The 22752-nt window shown below is 37.2% G+C and overlaps 2 protein-coding genes across 3 annotated transcripts in view; both read right to left on the reverse strand.

Annotated features, from left to right (window-relative positions):
• The window catches only part of LOC139116039 (prolyl endopeptidase-like), a 30088-nt gene extending 18929 nt beyond the window's left edge, over positions 1 to 11159 (reverse strand). Inside the window, exons 1-4 of one of the 2 annotated variants that reach the window (XM_070678535.1) lie at positions 10962 to 11159; positions 4863 to 4990; positions 1057 to 1152; positions 441 to 609 (exon numbers count right to left, since the gene is read on the reverse strand). In XM_070678535.1, the coding sequence (XP_070534636.1) occupies positions 441 to 609; positions 1057 to 1152; positions 4863 to 4990; positions 10962 to 11024 (456 nt within the window). In that variant the 5' untranslated portion in view covers positions 11025 to 11159. Of the gene's footprint in view, positions 1 to 440; positions 610 to 1056; positions 1153 to 4862; positions 5124 to 10934 lie in introns of both variants that reach the window. The other variant, XM_070678536.1, reaches the window with a different exon arrangement.
• A 1466-nt stretch (positions 11160 to 12625) lies between these two features.
• LOC139116042 (aqualysin-1-like) lies at positions 12626 to 19568 on the reverse strand. Its single transcript, XM_070678541.1, has 10 exons — positions 19466 to 19568; positions 18864 to 19007; positions 18295 to 18435; positions 17365 to 17494; positions 16504 to 16610; positions 15871 to 16012; positions 15189 to 15373; positions 14135 to 14306; positions 13552 to 13690; positions 12626 to 12809 (listed from the first exon to the last, which is right to left on the reverse strand). Exons 2-9 carry the CDS (start codon positions 18984 to 18986, stop codon positions 13554 to 13556), a joined length of 1137 nt encoding a protein of 378 aa, XP_070534642.1. The 5' UTR covers positions 18987 to 19007; positions 19466 to 19568; the 3' UTR covers positions 12626 to 12809; positions 13552 to 13553.
• Positions 19569 to 22752: the final 3184 nt, after the last annotated feature.

Raw genomic sequence — 22752 nt, forward strand, 5'->3', positions numbered from 1 at the left:
TCTTGCCAATACAATGCATTGTACAATATGCAATATTATTTGTTGAGAAACAAATTCAAATGTGGACTGAAATTCAGTCGTAGCAATAACATTGGACATGCTATACGTCTACAGGCTTTGTTGACAAGCTGAACATTAGGTATTTGAACATGATTTTAGGGAACAGAAAATGCATTCTACGAATACAATAATAGAACTACATAAAAAGTTACAGCTAATGGCACTTTAAATTTGACAGTCCTTTTATCTTCTATTGCATTCATGAATCTAGCATCACATTTCAACCATCATCTCCCTCAATTTTTCAATCATATGCAACTGAATAATAAACCATAAAAGCAGTTAATCACTTTGTTATTTTTTATAACCAAGCATTACACAGAGGTTACAGAGATAAATAAAGAACCCTCTCTTTTATCTAATGAATGGTTTTCACAAACCTTAATAGTGACCCAATCAGAGCCACTTGAACTCAGACCATAGGCCAAGTATTCACCATCCTCTGTGTAGGAATAGCCACGCAGCGCCACCGTACCATCATCAGAAAACTTGTTGGGATCAAGGAAAACCCTTGCTTCTCCCTCTAGAGAATCTTGCACATACAGAACACTGTATTTTGGAAGAATGAATATCACTGTCAGTGCAATCAGAGACAGCAACAAATCCAACAGTTTTCAGAAGATAACAATAACATCTCCAATGAAACATTTTACCCTAACACAAGTTCAACCGCTGCATGGGATACAGTCTCTTTGAATTGGTCCCAAAACATGTTACAATGGCAAGAATTACAGAGGCTTACAGTAACACTGGAAATATTTTTTCTCTCTCTCACAAAAATGCTGAAATATCAATCTTTCTGTTATTTGAAAGGAAAGTTTTTAAAATGTAATTCAAAATTATTAAAATCGCTTTACTTCTGTCATTTTTTGTAATTATTATTAATAATACTTATGTTGCTATTTTACCTAAACACAGAACTTTGAAAGTTACATGAAAGTAAAACTGAAAGGAATGTGGAAATAAAAATTGTGTACACACAAAACAAACTCTTACCTTTGATTCTGTAAGCCTGTGTTATAGAAGTAGAAATATCTGGGTCCTCTTTTGAATGGACATCCATACTTTGGAAAGTCCCACATCTCCTTTAATCTGTACAAGACAAACAGAAATACTGGTGTCCATGCATAGCTTATATTTGCAAACACCAATTGATGATAAACAGGTAGAATGCAGGTATATCTCATTCCATATGACATGGAGAGTGAGTTTATGCTAATGGTGATTCTAAGTATCCAGATGCTTCTACAAGGTCAAAGACACATCCAGAGTTGATATGCAAAGGTATGTGAAAAATATCATTATGCATTCCACACACAGTAAAAGTATATATGTTTATTTCTTTTCTTGAGATGACTTATTCACTCAATACCAAATTAACTTCAGAACTAATTGTTCTTCATTTTCTTACGCTGTTCTATGTTTTTATATACACTGATCCTGAACTCACAGTATGATAATGTCAACAAATTTCTAATTAGACTCAAATACTTCATTGTTTTATATAGCAATTGGGTAGATAGCATGCATAGCTATTGAACAATGATGGCAATCGAAAGGTCAGAGGTTACTGTACTTGATAGAGTTATCAGTTACCGTATTCCTCCGATTCTAAGACCCCGCCCGTTTATAAGACCCCCCAGGATTATTTTATCAATTCGCAATCAGCTGTTAGTTCGTTTATAAGACCCCCCCAGGGGGGTACACCCGAATTTTGACTGGAACAATAGAGCCATTGTCATGTAATGGGACCAGAATATCCATAACACCTACGCTGCTTATCAAAGTCACAAACAAGTGTCAAAGTGAAGTATCAAACCTCACACACACGCACACTATTGTTGGGGTTTGGAACATGTCAATCGGGAACAGTTCTATCATTTCCTGACGATAAAACTACACTTGGATTTTACTACCTAAATGAACAATATAAAAGAGTTGGATTTTTTAGCGTCTCGATCTAGTACAATGTCGTCTTTTCGTTACTGTCATTTTGCTACCATCAAAATAAGCAGATTTTTCAACATCTGATTATGTACGAATCGAACATTTCGATGCAATTTGGCTACCATGAAATGAACATTTAGGATCGTCGGGTTTTCGGACTTGTCGATCAAGTACGATTCGCTCATTTCATCACGATCAAACAAACACAATTTACACTCATACAAACACAGAAAAGTTTGGGTATCAGTAGTTCTCTTTTGGAGACTGTTGTCGCCCTTAAAAGGGCCGTTTCATTTTTTGGTCAGCGGCATGATTTGGTCTGTTTTAGTGAATATGAACGGTGAAAACAGTACCTCGGACTGATTGCTTTAGCAGAGGTACAGCCGCATTATTTGCCAAAACACCGACGTGACATTTCTCTGCCATGCCAACTCTTGGAGAATGGATGAATGCTTTCTTCTTTGCCTTCAAGTAGTATTTTTGTTGACTGACACGTCACGATCGATGATATTCGAAAGTAACCGTGCCCAGTATGAGTGCTGCATCTCGCTTCAAACTTTCAACTTTGCAACCATCTTGAACAACGGCTACAGCATTTCGATCGTGTATGTTGTCTGCATCTTGGCGAAGTTCATACGGCAAACCAAGTTCTAGCTGATTGCGACGGTAGTTAGGCATGCCGACAGCGAAAATGTTTTTAATAATTACTTTTTTTCTTGCCCATGACGACCATGCACTGTCTTATGACTTTTCTGAAAATAAAGTCTACGATAAATCGACGCATTTTTATAGGATCTTGTGACGATGTCGGGAAATCCTTTTGTTGCCGTTATCAATAGAAAATTTGGGACGTGTGAATGACACGAGCTTTGAACTTGCTTCGCTCAACTTTTACACTTTTGTTTTCATACTACTGAGGCAAAAGACTACGGCACATAAAGAGTTGCTCTTTAAATGGTGTGCTTATAAAGATTTTTTCAACAGTTTTCTATCAGGTAAGGTATCTTTTGTGATCATTGTGAATAGCTGCACGTTTTCTCTTACGTTCAAATTTACCATTAAAGTATAAGAAGATTTTTTCAACAGATTTCTATCACGTAAGTTTTCTTTTGTAGTTTTGTGATCATTGTGAAGAGCTGCAAGTTTTCTCTTACGTTCAACTTTACCGTATAAGCAACCAGTGAAAATAGAAATATCATTGGCATCGTAAAATCTTTCAAAAAGACTTAATGACGACGATATCGACTTCGACTGGTTTGACTTAGATGAAGAGGGCAATTATTGTGTTGACAAACGAAACGCCATATCCAAAGTTTCTTCCGCGCATGAACTGAAAATTCTTTGAATTTCTTCCGTTTATGTTTCATCAATTTTGTAGTTTTTCTCATGTAATGAAGGTATTTATTGTTTGAACGGCATTTGTGTGTGTCCTTTCCTGAACTAGTCCCAGCAATGAGTAGAACGATAGTGTAACAGATTTTCAAGATTATGCACGCTTTCGAAGTCTTGCGAGGGAAAAATACCCAACTTCATAAGCTTAAACGGCCCTATATACACTTACTGTTAGAACAAAAACGTGCGACATGATCGTACCATATTCCGAACAGTTGATCATAGATGACTGAATTCCACATCAGGAGACATTTCGGTCATCGATACAAGTAATAAAAAAACTTCAGGGTGTATTGCCAAAAATTCAACACATCAAATATAAAGCAGATTGGGGCAGCAATCTTTCGTCTCGGCCAGCCGATGCCTCAACACTTTACCTGTTCGAGCCTGCCTGATCACGTTTCGTTTCGAGATACGGTTAGACTTTTTGAAACTAGGAGCAAAATAATAAAACTCACGACGTACAGTAATTGATCGTTTATTTTAAGGAGTACAGTAAATGAAAATCGTACATAGAAAACATCGGACGGACACCATCCCACTGAACAGAATTTTACCTTGACCTCATGCACTGACACCTTTGACCTATTGCGTAAATTGACCAATCACAGCCAGCGGAACTTCAGGGACTTTCCCTTCACTCATTGTCTGACCTTTGTGGCCATGCTATGGGGAGCTAGCTGCTGCTGAGGAACGTACTTGTTGTACAAAGTTTCGTGGTGATTATCTATTCACGAAATACAAAGATTTATTGCTATCGTATTGTTTAGTAAAAGAAGGTATGGCAAATACGTTATATTTCAAGACTTGTGGATCTCCATTAATTTATACTTGTACAGATTCGACTGCCAGTATCTACGCAGCATGGCATGAGTCGATATCACAAAGTGTGAGTTGTCTGTAGCGTGAATCAAAAAATCATTGGCATAAAAATTTGCATAACATTGCATAAATTAGCATAAATTAACTTCGACGTTCGATTTCGCGGTGACATCCGTTTATTAGACCCCCCATATCTTTTTCGTTATCTTTGGTTCTGAAAAGGGGGTCTTAGAATCGGAGGAATACGGTAGTATGACAGGCTGCCATACTGCATAAAGTCAGCTGTCAATAGTTTCACATTTAATTGATGGAAATAGGGAATTCAAGTAAGTCTTTTGAATGGACATTTTCATTTATTATAGATTATCCTTACACTGACTGACCGTCTACTTTGCTCTGTGTTGATGGCAGGAAATACATGTACTTCTAATAAATCTGCATCAAAACTCAATGGCAGAACAATACAGTTATGACACATATCAGTATGTCATTGAAATTTGATAAATGCAGTCTGTGATTCTTTAAAATAAACTGACCTACATATACCTTGACAAAATGTCAAAATTGCCTTGGCATACAAATACAATACAAAGAAAAAGACATGGTCACTGAATGCATGGCCACCATGACTGCATGCTTACCTATCATGGAACTGGTCCCGTACTCTGCATTTCTGCAAGTAAGGCATGCTTATTTCATTCTGGGCATCAACAAAGGCCTTGGTTTCATCTGCATCTGGGTCCTCACACCACATGTATGGATCAGCAATCTACAAGATATGTAGTAAATCGTTATCACTTTCGAAAGCTTGGAATGACAGACTAGTTAGAGGGCTGTTGCAAGCTAAACGTGCCTAAATGGGTGTCAAAATCATGAAAAATGAACAACAGCCAACAAACTGGCTACTTATAAAATCAGTTAGGTTAGTCTTTCAGGTACATGTTTTGGGTATTGAAAAGATAGTTTAAATAGTTTGTGAATAGGAATACATGTATTAACATTTGATGGTAGAAGAACTCTTCGGACGGGACAAATTTCCACTAAGAAGTGAAAATGAACCTAAATTAATTATTTTTTATTGTGATTTTGATTAGAATATCTCTGTCTTGGCTGGAACCCATTTTTCAGACAATGTAGATAGCTTCTCATTATGATAAAAATATTATGTAACAATTTTAGGAAGATATATCTACAGGAAATATAAGTGTCACGTTGTTGCATTTGTTCCAATAACACAAAATGCACATTTGCTAAATCAATCACTGTCAAAAAACTTTAATGCAAGCAGTATTAACAAAAATTAGTGAAAAACCTGTTCAGTATTCGTAATAAAGTTATACTGCAATCAGGAAATGAATGGTACAAATACTCTTCGGACGGGACACTCAACTCTTCGGACGGGACAATGAGATGTCTGATGAATGTCAAAGGCACAAAGTTGCCAACTTTTGACATCATTGTGTTTATTTTATTTTTAACATTATCTATGTTGTTCTATTCACTGAAATGGGCTCAAAGACCAGTTGTTACAACTCAACTCACACCCTTTAATGGACATTGTGCATGATTAACTCATTGAATATTTTGCTTTATTGTAAAAAGTGTATGATGTCATTGTTCATGTCATAATCATGTATTGGGTGTGAGTTGAATTGTTACAACTGGTAATTGAGCCTATAAGAGATAACAGGAGAATATAGTTGTTTACTTTGTTAACATTTGCAATCCAATTGAAATTTTGGCAGACGTAAAATAATTGTCCTTTTGGGAATAGATTTGGGCCGCATCCGCACTTATCCACACTTCCCGGTACCAGAATTAGGGCCAACGTAAATTTTTACCGTCCTTTGAGACCTCTGGCCTGTCAAAGTTCAAAATGGCGGATTTGAATAATGGCGCGCTGTTTCTACTGTTCATGATTTTCCTGCGTTTTTTATGCACAAGAAGGGCATATATGACCACCACTCGCCCTTTTAATCATCAGAGAGATCTTCACTATCTATTGGATGAGCGTAGGGTATATGTACAACGGCGGTGGAGAAATAATCAGTGCACGGCATTTTTGACATCATTGTTAAAGCCCCAATAGTTGCAAATGTTTGGCAAACCGATCTCAAAATATCCTTAGTTTTCCAAGAGTTTTCTTTGAATAAGACCCATTAGAGACTAAAAAAGTGTTTAACGCTGCCATGACTGTCAAAAGTGGCATGTAAATTCAGAGGTTTTAACGTCATTTTAGATTTCCTGCCATTTTCAAAAACTAATCATATGACATAAAGATTAAAACAACAAAGTGTTGGCCATCGTGTGTTGTGCATACAAGTAAATGGCATCATGCTTGTTTCTGGTATGATCACGATGTGTATGTGCAGGAAATACTCTTTTTTGTATTATCCTGTGGTGGCGCCATTTTATGGGTGTGGCACCCGTTTATTATTAAGCCTGTTAAAATGTGTAGGCATGATCCGAATCAGCGAGCAGTGATACTTCAATACACGTCCTTGAATTAACATATTTACACAAACCAACTTTGGTTTGAAAATAAAATCATGAAAATAATGCATAAACTTAGCAGCTATTGGGGCTTTAACCAATGTGTCTCTTCCGTGCACTGTGAATCAAATGACATATGGTCTCACTTGTGGAGCAAAGGTTGGTGGGAAAATATAGTTCTGCGTACATGGGATGATAAAGTTGGATTGAAAACTTTCGATACGTGTAAACTTTAGTTTTAGACGTCGTTTGTTTCGTGCGAATAGTATGACAAGTTCAACTTCGATCCATTGCGGAGAACTGGTCAACTGGGACCAAGGCCGACACAAAGTGTCCATATATGCGAATTTGCATCGGCCAAATTTTGTGTCAGCCCGGAACCCCCTTCTTGATGGGACCAAACTATGTCGGCCCTAGGCTGACGCAGCATGTCCACATTGGTTATTTTACGTAATTGGCCCAGGCCCAACACCAGTGCTACACCAAAGTGGTCAATCTGAATGACATGTTTCAAGTAAACTAAAAGGACCAAAATAATGTCCAAAGTTAGTGGCTTTGTCTCGTTAAGTTGGTTACTTGACATCATCCATACAATAGTTAAGTTATTCAGCAATATTTTGTAACTTTGGATGGGACGCTCAGCTCTGAGTGAGCTCAGCTCTGAGTGAGCGTGTATTTTGTTTGTGTTATGAGTTCAATAATGTTGCTCTAATTTCAAAATATTTTTCATAACAACAAAGCCATGAAAGTGGCACATCAGAACACCAAAAGTTTTTTCATCTGAAGTACGAGCAAACAAATACATTGATCAATTCTAGTTATAAAATATGAAAGCTGTAACAACAATTCATCACAAATTATAAATAAGAAAGAGAATGACAAGTGTTCATTTGACAAAAGACTACAGTATAAGGCAAAGAAATGGCCTTTATATTCACAAGAATCTATCCCTGGGCATTACACTGTGAGTGGAAATGCCTTTTACTCAAAGATTGTCTGCAAATGCCTTTTGAAGGACATACAGTAGATGTAATTTTTGATGACGTTTTTAAATATTTGTGTTCTATAAATCAACTGCATATCCTTGTCCTGGTTCAGGTTCCCAAATTGTTTTGAAATGCCCAGAGTTCAACTTATTACTTCAGCCAATAAATTTTTTATTATTTTACAATTGAATTAGTCTGGACTAAAATTCAAATGTCAACAATACCAATGCTGATATCAGCTGTGTTCACAAGATGAACACTGAACATTTCATAATGCCTCAGGCAAGTTATTAAGAAAATACCGGTACAGTTGATATACATGCCACTTTATGAAACCATGCAGGGTATTGTAAAGCTATTACAACAATAGTTTATCATGAAATGTGATTTATTTCTAAAATTTGGATGAATTTTCTGGTCTTACTTAACATTTTGTATTATGTGCATTTTGCTCTTCGGACGGGACAGTCTGAATTTTTGAATAAATTTTAATTTTTACAAGGTAGAAACAATGCATAAGGATATTATGTATGCAGCATTATTTATCACTTCATAGTATTTTTTTTTCATGGTGAAGTTTTTTGAAATGCATAAACAAAAGTGTATAGGCAACAAAATAAAGTTTCACTCTTCGGACGGGACATTTTTAAATTTCTAAATAATTCTAACCTTGTAGAAACTACAAACAATTCAGCAATCTATAACTATGTTGAATTATTTACCAATGTGCAATTGCTAATTGTGATGATATATTTACAGGGATTGTATCATGGAGAACCAGCTGGTATTCCAGCATGTGTCCCGTCCGAAGAGCTCTTCGGACGGGACACATTTTGTGTTTCGGAATTTGTTTCTCTTTTGTAACTCAGGTCTATGGATGTAAATCATTTACATATTACAAACAGCAACTCGTGACATCACTCCGAATTCAAAACAATGTCTATTCTTATCTCAGTGTACTTTCTTGGATTTTCAGATAACATTTTTCAATTTGACACCGTGTTTCGGAAAAATAGATTTGATTACATTTGCCCTAAAATGAACATGAGAATAGCTCAGGATCAAGGAGTATTTATAAAATTCTAAAAAAAAACATGACTGCTTACCATTGTTCTTGGTTGATGTTCACTCACCATGGTCACAAAGCATTGATGAGATCTCACAGATATTCAAACATGGTTTTTTTGTGTTTTTGTTACACATTACATACAACATTGCACTTGGGTGATTTGTTGCACACACACAATGAATTCAACAGACCCTGATTTTTTTTGAAAGAACACCTTGAACTGTCTAACACAATGGACACAGAAAAAAAAATTGTTCCATATTCCTCAAGTACAGGTGACCTTAATAAAAAGTCATGGGAAAAACTCTACAGCTGTTACAACTGAAAAACACCATTTTTGTGACCTTTGAACCTGTACAGGAAAAAAATTAATTACACATTGGCATTTAAATTATCTCCAGTAAAAAATCATAGGAATCCCTAAAAAATAAACCTTCATTTACATTTCAAATAGAACATCAAATAGGGAATTGGACCAAAAACCCACTTTGGCACGTTTAGCTTGCAACAGCCGTAAAGTAAATGTTGTTACTTTGCTCTGTTATGGCACAATGCACATTGGGGACAGATAATAAGACTTGCAAATTTTTACAATTCTTTTCAAGTCTACCACTTATGAGGACAGATTTTAAAGCTCTGGGAGTAAGAAAACTTTTCAAAATGTTAGTTTTTATGAAAACAAAACGTTCTTTTTAATCCCATTACAATGTACACAGGGATGGTGGCCATTTTGAATTTCAAATGCCAGTAAATATTGGGTAATTCCTTTTTCTAGTACCAAATTTCGAACAAAGTGACCCCCAATTTTTTTTCCCTTGATTTCAGAAGAGGGTGGTTTCAAGTTTGTTTGCACAAAGTTTGAGCAAAAGTTTACGTTTTCCAATCTTAAGGTGTGTACTACATTAATTCCCGCATTATTTGTTTGTATTTTCTTGTAAATCAGTACATTTACATCAGTATGGTTGCTTAGAATGGAGCAGTCATAATATTCACATTTCCAAAGGCTCTTGAAATTGTTCATCACATGTCACACTGTGGCCTATGATCACATGACACAGTTATGTCTGACAGAGTTCACCCTAACAATTACTGATACTGGCTGATTTGCAAAATGATATGATCAAATATTTTGTCGGTGAAATTATATTGCTTTTCAGAAATTAGAAGTCAGTGCTCTCAGCCATTAACCGTTTATCAGCTCTGGAGATATAACACTGCCTCGTTTCCCTGAGATAATATGAATCAGTAAGCTTTAAAAGTTGGTACATCCTAATTGGGAGTTTTTCAAATGTTATCACAAATAGAGGCTTTAGGTCAGAGTTACAGGTATTATGAGTCCGAATAAAATACTGTATATGTCAGGCTGGTTGGTCCTAATGCACTTTTCTTTACATGTGTAAACAAATATATATCAATCTCCTCCAGAGCTTAAATTTTGCTGTAATGAATTTAATTGTTTGGAAAAGTTTGGGTTTTTTTTGGTTAGCTTCATCAGAAAATGTAAACAAGTATTTACTCTCCAGACTCATCAATGCTATCATGTTCTTTTCCCCTATAAATCGAAATAAATCACCATTTTTCATTTCAAATATTGGCAAATTTTGAGCCTTTTTAGTTCCTTTATGCAACATTGCATGCTGGCCCTTTTCTTAATTTCAAAAGGCCAAGGTTTTAATTTTCATTGCGAAAAGTTGTCAACTTTCCTTTTCTAGGCAGCATAATTGGCTGAAACATACGTAGGCTAAATTATTATTTAAACATAATACTTTTTAATAGCAATACAAGTTACAACTGATTTGATCGACAACTAATAGCTAGAAGTTCAGAAGGAACCGCCTGGTAACGGACCAGGTAGCAATTAAAACAAATGCCAATCTAATGGAAATAGAAAAGAATGGGGTACGGGTACATTGAACTTGAAATTGTCCCGACCGCGACACGTCATGTGGTCGTGCAACCGTTTCATCTATAAAACAATACACCTCGCGTACGCTCGATCTCGATGACTGATTTCACGAAATACATTTGTCTATCACGTGCGGTGTAACTGAACAGGTAAAGGTAAGTAGCTCCGGTCCTCCAGCACCAGTCGGGTTAGCTTAGTAAATAAAGGGAGGGATTGAATGGTTCTGTCAATGACATGACATGACAGTGCACTTTGTCACATCTCGTTCTCAGCCTCGGAAACTCACCTTTGTGCCATGATAGTCATCAACTTTGGAGTCATCCCTTCGTGCTTCTGGGTATTTGCTCATCTTGAGGTGAAAGACAGTGGTGTTTGGTTTCGTTTGCAACAATCGGCGTTAAAATACAGCCACTTGATTCCTGACTGTACCTCTACAAGTCAAAACTACTTGGTCACGCTTTGTACGGAAGTAACTTCATTCATTTGATTGCTGGTTGTTTCTTTACTCAGAGACCGACCCTCAATTAAATCGTTGAGTTTAATATAGCAATGGTGGTGGGGGAGGGGGGGGGGGAGCACAGTCGCTCCTTAGCTGGGTGTCTGCTAAATCGATCGATTTTCAGCTCGATCTATCGATCCCGTAGTCGATTTAGGGTGCAGTTGCGGGCATATTGACTCCGGGATCGATAGATCGAGCCGAAAATCGATCTACTTAGCAGACTACCCAGCTAAGGAGCGCCTTTGGGGGTCGAGAAGTAGGTCTTGGTCTGAAGGGTTCAGTGAGCTAGCAATGGAGGAAGGGGTTCCAAAATCATGACACTTAAGGTCAACAGAAGTCAGGGGCAGTAAATTAAACCAGTGATATTGCGAAATTTGAAATAGAGGTAATTTGAATATACAATTCTAATGTATTTTGGACAACAGTCAATTTTTTTTTGGGGGGGGGGGGAATAATATCTGTAAAACAGTTCGTAAAAAAGCCATGTCCCACATAGGGAGGATCTAAGCTTAATCCGTACCACACTCACAGCAATTTTTAACATTCGTTTTCTGCAGTGACTTGTATTTTCCTAACTTCTGTATGACCACTTCACTTTTTGCGAATCTTTGCATCTCTCACTTCTCTGCATATCGCTCTGGATGTGGCATTTTTTGCAGTACCAGGAGTTTATGCGCATTCATGCGGCTCAATATGGAAAATTACACATAAGCTTACTTATAAATGATGTAAGGTTCACATTACAAATTGATTGATCGACTGCTTTATCAATTAATCAATCTAGGTAAAGCCATACAGTACTGTGTCACATATTTGAGGCTGATACCAATTGATATCATAGACTCTGATGGGTAAAGACATTCAAATACCACTTCGAGAAATCGGTGAAAATTCCATTACTTGTAATTTTTTGTGCATGAATTCCTGTTTTCGTACTGTGTGAGAGTAAAGTTTCTTGCCCTTCTCTCACAATAATTTTGAAGCGCATATATATCCAATATTATTGTTGTTGACGAATGAATTTTATTGGGGGACAGAGTTCATCAGTAAAAACATCCTCCACCTTATACACAATGCAATGCGATGGAATCTAATACTTTTGTACAATTTTGGGGAGAAAGTAAGAAAAAGAAATATGTGCTTCTTTCCTATGAGACAAATAATGAAATTTTACCTACTTGACAAGTTTGTCAAGCTGTGATTGGACTGTCAAATCACAGAGCAAACACTGTTTCTCGATTTTGGGGGCTATATAAACCGTGCTGATTGAATGATTGATTGAAGTTATTGTTTTCAACTGATGTGTTATGAAAATACTTTGTTGGTGTGTTTTCCCAGTCTCCAAATTAAGGATGTAGCTCAAAAGGGACACGCATCTAAAAACCACGAGAAAACATTTACAATACACAACTCATGCCATATGTTACATGTAATAGTCAGGAGAAGCGTAGTCACTTTTTATAGTCAATATTTTTATTCGTTTTTATCTTATTAGAGAACACTTCAAATATTCATAGGTCAGGAAAGTAACAGCAATGTCAAAACATGCTTTTACCAATGTTTAAAATTTGCAGACATCAGAACATTTCGACCACCAGTGCAAAAATGTCTTCTGTATGCGACGTATGCACGAGTCTACAGAGAAGAAAAAGGATTAATAATATACGGCTGTTACACATGTGAACACCGACTCGAATAATTTGGGAAGCCGCTTTGAATAAGAATAATGACAATCTTACCATTATTTGGAAAGTATTATTTGAAAAGTAGAACGACTGTACAGAAGAGTTCGTTCAATCAGTTCAATTAATGGACCAGTATCTGTAACCCTTGATCATTGTTTCACCGGGTTTTTTTTACTCCAAAAAGTATGTTGAAGTACACAATATTCAGCTTGTCAACTCGACCTGCATGTGCAGACTGCGTTGATTTTGATGACAAGAGAATTCTGGTCCGGACCAGGTTTCAAATGTAAACAATAACAGTGCAGTACAGAAGTAAAAGATGGTGTGTTGGCAAGCTAATAGTAAATGTGTTTCATATGCTTTGGGAGTAGCACAAGAACTTGCAAGTGACATACAAGACAAAAATAGTGAAACAACCATCAAAATAACAGCTACTATCCCGCACCGTTCTCGTTTCCGATGTACTGTTGCCACGGGAACATCCTTAGGCCGAAAACTACAGTTGAATGACCCGCCCAGTGACATATAGTCACGTCTTGGCATTCATAGTTTTTGTGCTTTTTTGACATTCTCAGTCAAAAACTTATTCCGTCCTTTTAAAGTGTCGTATTAAAATTATTTCTGATTGAGTCGTTCTGTAGACCAGCGATTTTAAACTTCCCTCTCTAAATCTAAGGTTAGTACCAACTTACATCTAAGCAACGTAGAGGAGACGGTTTGGTGAAGTGTTGACTGAAGTTAATTTGTCAACAGATGCATCTATCATTAGCTGGGCTTCAACCTTGTCAGGTGACAGTTGAGAATCAATGGCTAGCAACAACGCTGCGGCACCTGGGTGGCAGAATCATAACATGTAAATATGAGAGTTGAATGTCGGCCAGGATGAATTCATGGATGCTTTCATCGTTGAGGCGCATTTGCTCGCTGTTTCGACAGTGCGCTGAGACAAATGTAGGATAACAGAAAATACTTGTGAATTTAGTTCGGATTGTATGTTTAGTTTGGAAGGTTTTAGTTCCTTTACAGCTGGTAAGGAACAACTCGCAACAAAAAGAGTATACTATAGCCCCTTTATTTGCCGAGTAAAAGTGTCCGCCAGGGGCAACGGTAAACAAGGAAATAAATATAGACATCGGCTTCATTGGATAAGTAAGGTGCCTTTTGACCTGATCAATGGAGGGAAGCCTGGTATATGGGAGATAGGACCACTTTATCATCAGCATTATACTCTCGGATTGAAAGAAATTATGTTACAAGTAAAACACGGGCACAAACCTGCGACGTGCGCCGCTGCCATTGAAGTTCCACTCTCAACGTAGGTGGCAGTGTTACTGTTATACCAAGTACTTGTGATATCCTCACCAGGTGCGAACATAGCCACACACGCACCGTAGTTAGAAAACGTTGACATGACGTCAGACGAGTCTGAAGAACCGACTGTTATGGCCTGGGGGAAAGGCAACGACAGAATGGTTGAGGGAAAGAGCAACTCACACGAACTTTTAACTATGATACAAATGTGTGTAGGACAAATATTCATAAATGAGTACACCTTTTAGGGAGGCTAACAGTTGTATTGCAAGCTCACAATTGCGGATAAATCCTATATATATATATATAGTTTTCATGTACACTTTTTACCTTGATATATCGACGATCCTACAACTTACTATCCAGAGGATGAAGGCAGTGACCAAACTTAGAAATTTACTGAGTATTCAAAATTAGAGTAGGGCTTTACAAAAAGTAAGTAAGTTTTTACAGCTACTTAAGCAAGCTCATCTAGTTCGTAACAAAATTCCTGTCAAAAGTGAGGCGCGTTAGTGGACAAGAATACTGCGTCTTTAAGCTGTTTTTTGCCAGCCGCCATCATTGCTTCTAGACCAATTAACTTATACAGAAGAGATGAGACCAGATTGACACCAATTGAGCTCCAAACCCTTCTGGACGCTAGGCTGGAAAGGGTGATGTATATCAGTTTAGCAAGTCCCAAAACATTATTTCGAATTAATGAGCTGGTAAGTGCTGTGATTTACCATAAAAGTGATTATTTAATTAAAGCCACAATCCACAGTCGACTTTCATTGACTATTTACGTGATATAAGTCCTTTGTTCTTCTTTGAAAGTTCATGGTCTCTCATTTGCCTCCACAGTCAAATTCATCAAGTTGCTGAGAGGTAATGTTAATGAAAAGAATTACCTACCCCTCTAAGACGTCGGCGTGAAACAAATCGTACCCTGGTAACCTCATCAAAAATCGTTTTCATACTGTAGACTCTCAAATAAATAAAATTCCAAACCAAATAAAAGAAAAACCCAAATTCTTACATTTGCAGATCTGGCTGGTGAGTAGTAGCAAGCGTCGTCGCCATCGTTACCGGCTGGCACAACGACAGTGTACCCATAGACCTTGAGCAGTCTAATTTCGTTGTCAAGAGAATATGATGCGCCCCCACTCAACGCGGCCAGCACAACGCCAGGTTGGAACCCTTGGTAGCGAATAATTTCCATACCTGTACGTACAATAGAGGGTGCCTGTTAGGAAGGTAAATTATCATAAACACGCACAGAAAAGATCATAATGGGAGTCATAGTAACTGTGATTCTAGAAAGATTGTACTTGTTAATGTGATTATAACACCCTGGGTGTTTAGGTTAGCTTTTCGTTTAAAATTCATACCTGTACCATAGACAGTCGAAAAACCCCTTACCCCTTTAAATCAATATTCCGCACCATATCTATAGTGTATGAAAGATCGGTCGACGGACATAAATTGCGAAACGGGTATAAATAGTTTAATTTTTACCAGAGCGATATGAAATCTTATTGATGATTCAATTGAGATATGATTACAACCCTATATTATTAGTCAGTGTTTGATTATGAGCGCATTAATTCGAAAGGAAAGTTTGATACCTGAAGATGTTCGGGGAATGTCAACATTAAAAATAGTGATATTCGATGGATTATTACACATTATGGTTCATAACCTTTGATTGCCGTTTTTACCTTCTATAATGTCAATGTTGGTGCCGAGTCCAAGACAGCTCAATACACGCAACCCCCAAACGGTAGCACCTTTAGCCACACCGTATGTAAGACTCGCAGCCACACCAGCGCAGTGGCTTCCATGGCCGTTGCAATCAATTCCCTAAGAGACAGAGAGAGAAGACGGGATAACCTGAGGGCAGGGAAAGGGAGTTTGGAACAAGCAAACATCTGCATTGATGATGGCGGAGAACAGTCAGTGTGAGCGAGTACGGTGTTTTACGCATGCCACTTAGATTGAAGTGATAAGTTACATGGTCGAGATACCCCGAACTTGGAGCTAAATTAGTGAAATAACACCTAACAGGGCACAAGAGGTCGTCGATAGTCTGAGTCTGCCGTGAAATCCATGCGAACTTGAACAGACAAAACAAAACCATAACTGACTGAAATTGTTAAAACAGATACTGTATCCTCAACATCCGCCCCTACCCTTGAAAAAAACATTGTATTAACATTGATTTCCATTGACGGGAAGAATGTGACGGACATGACTTTAAAAACAAAGTTCTTTTTGTCACTATGGCTATAACTGAATAGTAGTATTAACACTGAAACATACACCATTGATAGCGATGTTTGTCAAACACTTACGTTGCCATGGAGAGAGTCGTGAAAATAGTAAGCGCGCCCTCCGAACTCGTCGTGAGTGTATTTCACGCCTGTATCGACGATGTAAATATTTACGCCAGTCCCATCACCTAAAATAGAAAAGTTGTAAACTTGACTTAAATCCCTGCAATGTCATATTAATCGGGTTCTTCATCTATAACTACATATTTAGCGAACTTTTATTTCTGATAATCTACTACTCAATCCGCTGAAAATATAGTAATCCTCTAATGGCAAAACCACGAAAAATTAAAACATATTGATTCAACTTTTGGAGATATTTTCACATTTTTGTCGGAAAGCTATTTCAAATATTCTTCTCCGTAAAGTATGTTGACATATAAAACATCGCCACGCAATATCCATCCGCCGTGTACAATATGGACTGATACCTAGACCACAGTGTCAACTACAATATTGAACATTACAAGCATAGAGGTTGCGACAAAATTGACAGGCATTCCTGTACGATTTGGAGACTGAAAACAGAAAGTATGGACACAAGAAATAGTGACATAGATTTCCTGAAACTTTATTATCACTGTGTCAGATAAAATTGACCGATTTTATTTAAGGAGGGTATCAGGTTTAATAATAGTCATCATTTTAAGAAATTAATTGTACGTAAAAATTACACGAATTTCGCATGTCTTCGAGAAAAAGGACAGCAAAATAATCAGGAACGCAAAACTGAACCTTACAGCAGATACCGTCTGACACGTTGATTATTACGTGTAACTAAACCTCTCTAACACTGTTTCAGCGCCGTAAAGACTGGACAGTTAGGTCAATCAAGAGAAACTGTCTTTTTGATAATGACATGGTTGCATGTAGGTTCATTACCTGTAGGGTTATAATTATTGTCTAAAGGTAAATCCCTTTGATCGATTCTATCAAGTCCCCATGATTCAACAGCCGATACCGAGTATAAGGAATCTTCTTCAACGTAAGAAACGCCATCAAGTGCTAACACCTGTCATGTTAAGAAATAAATACGCATACGAACAGATACAAAGATATGTTAGTACAAACGTGAGGAGGAAATGAATAAACGAAAAACAAACAAAATAAATAATAAATAAACAATAAAGTAAACAAATAAATAAATAAATAAATAAATATTATTGTCACGAGATGTTATCCTTAGGGAGAGAAATACAATTATATGATTTGAAGTCACCGGCAATGTAACGTGAACAAACTCAAATCACAGATACTAGTGTGATTTTTTAGACGATGATAATATTTATCTGAGGGCACGTGCATGAAAGTGCCCAAATTTATAAAAGACACAAGAGGTATCTGTAACTTTTTATTTCTTAGAAGGAACTATAGATATCACATTTGATAATATCTAAATTATTTTGTTCAATTTCGATTTTGTAAAGTTAGAATGCGCCTTGGGGACATGTACAGATATTTGGAATCTCGTTTTTTTTGTCAAATACTGTTCTAGTCTCATTTTGAAGCTGTCATTGTTTTCCAAAAATAGAAAATTTTATTTTTCGCCATAGAGTTAACACAGGAATGGAGGCCATTTTGAATTTGCAAATACCGCGTAAATAGTATTAATTTCTTTCTCTAGTACCAAACTATGCACGATGACCCCTGATTTTTATTCTTGATTTGATAGGAGAATGATACGTTGAAAGTTTCATTAGGGAAAGTTTGAGCAAAGTTTAAGTCTTTTACTTTCGAGGCGCATAGTAGGCATTTAGTGAAACAGGTGTCTTTGATGAAACCCGTCGCGGATCCATCCATGACTTAACTCACCACTAATAGAGCTTCATCGTTCATTTCAACTGACAGCACGTTGGTGAGAATTTTATTCAGACGAATTACAACGTTTTCCTGTTTTTCGAGTGCTGTAATCGCCTTGACGACGTTATCTCGATTTCTTATCAGGCTGTCATCCTAACAAGACAAACAAGACAAAGGAAAACTATGTAAGAATAAATGAATAAACAAATGTACAACCATAAGGCTCCTATGAAACAATATATGCAGTGAAATACAGCTGAAATCGAGCTGAAATAGCTTTCTCGAAGTAGGGAAATGGATACGTCGTTTTCGACTGTTTTTTTCCCCACATCATTGCCATCTTGTTCTGATATATGCCCTGGAGCGGAATCTACGGTTCTTTTAAGTTTGATTTTTTTTACTGTAAAATAAATGACGAAGAATTATGTGCTGACTTTCAGAAAATCAGTTGTATAATTGAGATAAATTTTAACAGACTACTCCACATTGATGAAAATATTTAATTGGAATATTGAACTAATAACTACTAGAAGCCTTGTCGACTGTTCACATTGTCCAATTCAGAGTGCAAAAGCATTTACCTCGATTCCTACTATATAGCGTCCGGGGATACGCTTGTCTGGCTGGGCTCTGTAGAACGCCTTTCTCGGAAACGCAACCGCCGAAGCGATCATAACGGACACTATCACAAGCGTCAACCTCATCTTTATCGCTATATTCCTTACCTTTGGTATTGAGGAGAAGGAGAAAATGAAGGTGTAAAGAGGAGGAAGAATTGAGGGATTAACGGACAAACAAACATATTGCACATGAAATTCCTGCCTGGAAGGGCATGCTTTTAAAACATATAGGATTCTTGACCCATTTAAAAGTTCTCAAAACTGCCAATGTTTAGGTACGTCTTTTATGAAATGTTAAGCACGTCTTTTAAGTAAGTCTTTAACATAAAATACATAATAATATTGTCGTCGACTTGCTAATAACTCATGCTATCGTCAACAAACTTTTACACTTTACAGAGCACCCAAAGAGTCTATTTTTGTAATCATATACACACGAAGATCGTTAACTCCTGAATTAGTGACGAAGCAATTGCACGGAAATCGTTCAAAGTATTTACAAACGGATTAAAATATAAAATATTTCTTTTTAAAGGTTTTCATGGAAGAAAATATAATGTTACCTGGCTTACGGTGACGGGATATACAGCTGTCTAGACTCTTAGTATATTTTTCAGTGCAATATGGTGGTTAAGTTTATCTACACCAACACCAGCTACGTCATCGTGTGTGACACTTGATTGGTCAGATTTGAGTATCATCAAAATCGTCACGTGATAGCCATTGGTTTTGATACGTCTGCGTTGACGTATGCTCTTTGACAGCAAATCTGCTTCTTTATTTTTATGTTTTAAGGTAGAATGCGCCTCTAGGACTCTCAAACTGTTATATTTTTTTGGCCTACTACTAGTGGGGGCTTATTTTGAAGCTTATGGAATAAAATAATAAGTTTTCACCGGTTTAATTTTGTGAAAATCAGGAATTTTGTCCTCCCAAAAGATAACACAAATATGGCAGCCATTTTTAATTTTAAATATCGGTAAATATTGGCATGGATAATTTGTTTGTCTTGTATAAAAATTGCATGGTGACCCCGATTTCAAATTCTAGATTTTGAAAGAGAATGGTTGAAAGTTTCCTTCAGGAAAGTTTGAGCAACAGTTTAAGTTCGAAGTGCGAACTAACTGGTTTCTCTAAAACACAGATGTTACACCGGAGACGCACCAAACGTCAATATTTTGATTGAAATTTTTACTTCTCTCATAGTGTTCTTCCTTAGTTGAACCAAATCAAAATTTATCTAACTAGTCTTATTGGGGTATAAATTATTTTCCACGCATCTTAACAAGACGGTATGAACGCAGAGTGCGCTTATACAGCGGTAGCTGCCTACGAATATTTTTTTTTCGTGTCCAGCTTGCGACTAATCTTGATACATATACTGTTATCACTTGCCAAGTTCCGGCGCAAGCTAATGCAAGCAGAATACAGCACCACACGCCACCAGATCGGAACCAATTGTAATATGGAAGTGCACTTGTTGTACATAGTTCTGTGCCTGAAGTTGTTATTATGGAGTAAAATTTTGAACATTTTTGAACAAATGTCTAGCCTGTCGATTATGCATGTACCGTTCTTCTGATAAAGGGTTTTGATGTATTGCTGTAACGTGGTCTTATTTTAGCTAAAGGGTGTACGAAATTGCACCAGATCGGCCATTGCATGAAATCGCCCATACGCAACGGCACATCGGCGACTGGACAAACCACCATGAGCTTTGCTAAAAACACGCTTGAAGTTGTTTTACATCACACGATTTGGTGTCATTTGTAACCAACTCATCGAAAATATCTGTTTTTCAAAAATCTCATTATTATATCTACTCTGCTATAGTAACGTCGACGAAACAAACAAAAGGAGGAAACTCCGACCATTCAGTAATTCAGAAATCAAATTTCCACTGTATACGCTGGCTTCTATTGCTGTTCAGTGTGCGGTAGTTGAGATGTGTAATTACGTAACAGCTGAGTGCATGTACTTTGCTGTCGAGAGTGACTCGAGTTACTCAAGGCCCTGTGAATCAACAGGTGGTTTCTGTATATTGATGTCAACAATATTTCCTGCTGAATTGGAATTATAATAAGATTATGATAAGAAATTAATCCAGTCCCAATCATACCATCACGTTTTCAGACGAGCTATAGCTTCTAGATTTTGAGGGCGCTGTGCAGTACGCTGAACTGATGGATCATTGATTGATGGACGGGTTACAGGATGAGTGTGCGTGACCTACGAGGTGCAACAAGCTTTGAGACTTTGTGACCTGAGATGTTTCTACGTAGCATGGTACTATTTTCAGGGCTAGGTATTTCGAACAAAACGGAAAATGACTATAAAAAGTGAAAGCTGTTCAGAACTGCTCTAACCACTTCACAGGAGTCGTAGTACCCTCAAGCTTTCTCACCCCTCCCCCTTTTCCCCCTTTTCCACTAGTGCCACGAAAACTACTGCCAAAGAGTCTTCTGTTCACTTTCCAGTTATACAAGCTTTCAATTGCTTTTATTTACGCCCTACGATTCTAACTACTTAATTCAAATTGTAATCAAGACGAGTGTCAAATGCATTGATTTCTTTCATCCATTTCTTGAAGGGCTACATGTTCAGTTCTTGAGTTTGTTTTCGGCAAGTCGCAACGAATGAACCTTGTCTATCATGGATGAGCATGACACAATTGCCTTTCCCTGTCCCGATCACAATCACACTGTCAGGTTTATTTACAAGTCTAGTTATAATATCACTTTGTTGGTAAACATATAAAGGTCTGCGGTCCTTAAAATGACTTTAATGCATTTTTATAAGGCCAACAAACTATGGAAGACGCGCTGTACAGAATTTCTAGTTCAATAGGAGATCGTTCAAGAAGGGCCTTTGCATCGTGTTTTTGAAGTAAATTTAGTTTTCAAATTCGGTTTACTGACATAAGTACTAAGCGATGAGAACGCAGCACCTGACAATCTGAGTCTTACCGGGGCTTTAAGATTAGGAAAGTCAACGATTGCAGGTAAAGACGAAACTCACGTACTATCTGTGACACATCGTGAATTTTTTTCACATAGGAAAACGTCACAATTGTTTCCATTGGGTTATTTGAAGTATGAGGTACAATCGACAGCATCTTAAATTTCATGAACAAACGGATGTGCTACAAATTCACACCGTTCTCAGTGCTCTGTGCGCAAAGGGAAATGTTAAAAGTCAAGAGAATCCGTCCTTTTACAGTTGATAATTTGGAGGTTTACAAACCCTAAAAAAATATCACCAGAGAATGCCGTCATGTCTATAAATAGAATAATTATATTTTGGCGGCGATCTCATCCCATATCTATCAGCCCTATCCTCTTAAAATAAATTAACAGATGCAACCTAATCTAGACCGAGGTTGAAAATTATTAATAGTACGCTAAAAAGTATTGAGCTATTCAGGATAGATCACATATGCCTACTTTTTCTGTTATGAATGATTTCTAGAGTTTTTTCAGAAACTTAGTATGAAAGGCAGCTTGGACCTACAAACACTTCCATCTGTTGTTACGTCTCTCCATTTCGTTGCACTTATTACTAATATAGCTCTCATACTGAAATTGCATCTACGGCACGCCATTTTGCGATTGTTTTTCCGAATGAAGAAGTTATACTTTAACATCTCTGTATCTTGTGACTCATGCGGCACTGTTACCTATCCCGTATGTCACATACAATTGATACCACCACCACAAATTTACCTCATGCTACTCCTTGCTATTTGCATGCAAGTACTGACTATAGATACTACATAGATTGGATCTTCCATGCTTTTACAATCTGTTTTTATGCCACTTTGCAAATGACTCCACTTAAATAGTCGGTAAAC

The sequence above is a fragment of the Ptychodera flava genome, chromosome 17 (assembly GCF_041260155.1).
Source record: "Ptychodera flava strain L36383 chromosome 17, AS_Pfla_20210202, whole genome shotgun sequence".
Lineage (NCBI taxonomy): Eukaryota > Metazoa > Hemichordata > Enteropneusta > Ptychoderidae > Ptychodera > Ptychodera flava.

Excerpts from the sequence above, each read along its gene's own strand:
- LOC139116042 (XM_070678541.1), bottom strand. The coding sequence starts at position 18,986 with ATGAGGTTGACGCTTGTGATAGTGTCCGTTATGATCGCTTCGGCGGTT. Across the intron at positions 18,436-18,863 it reads GCTATATAGTAGGAATCGAG|GATGACAGCCTGATAAGAAA; the intron begins GTAAATGCTTTT and ends TTGTCTTGTTAG. Across the intron at positions 16,013-16,503 it reads ACGACTCTCTCCATGGCAAC|GGAATTGATTGCAACGGCCA; the intron begins GTAAGTGTTTGA and ends TCTGTCTCTTAG.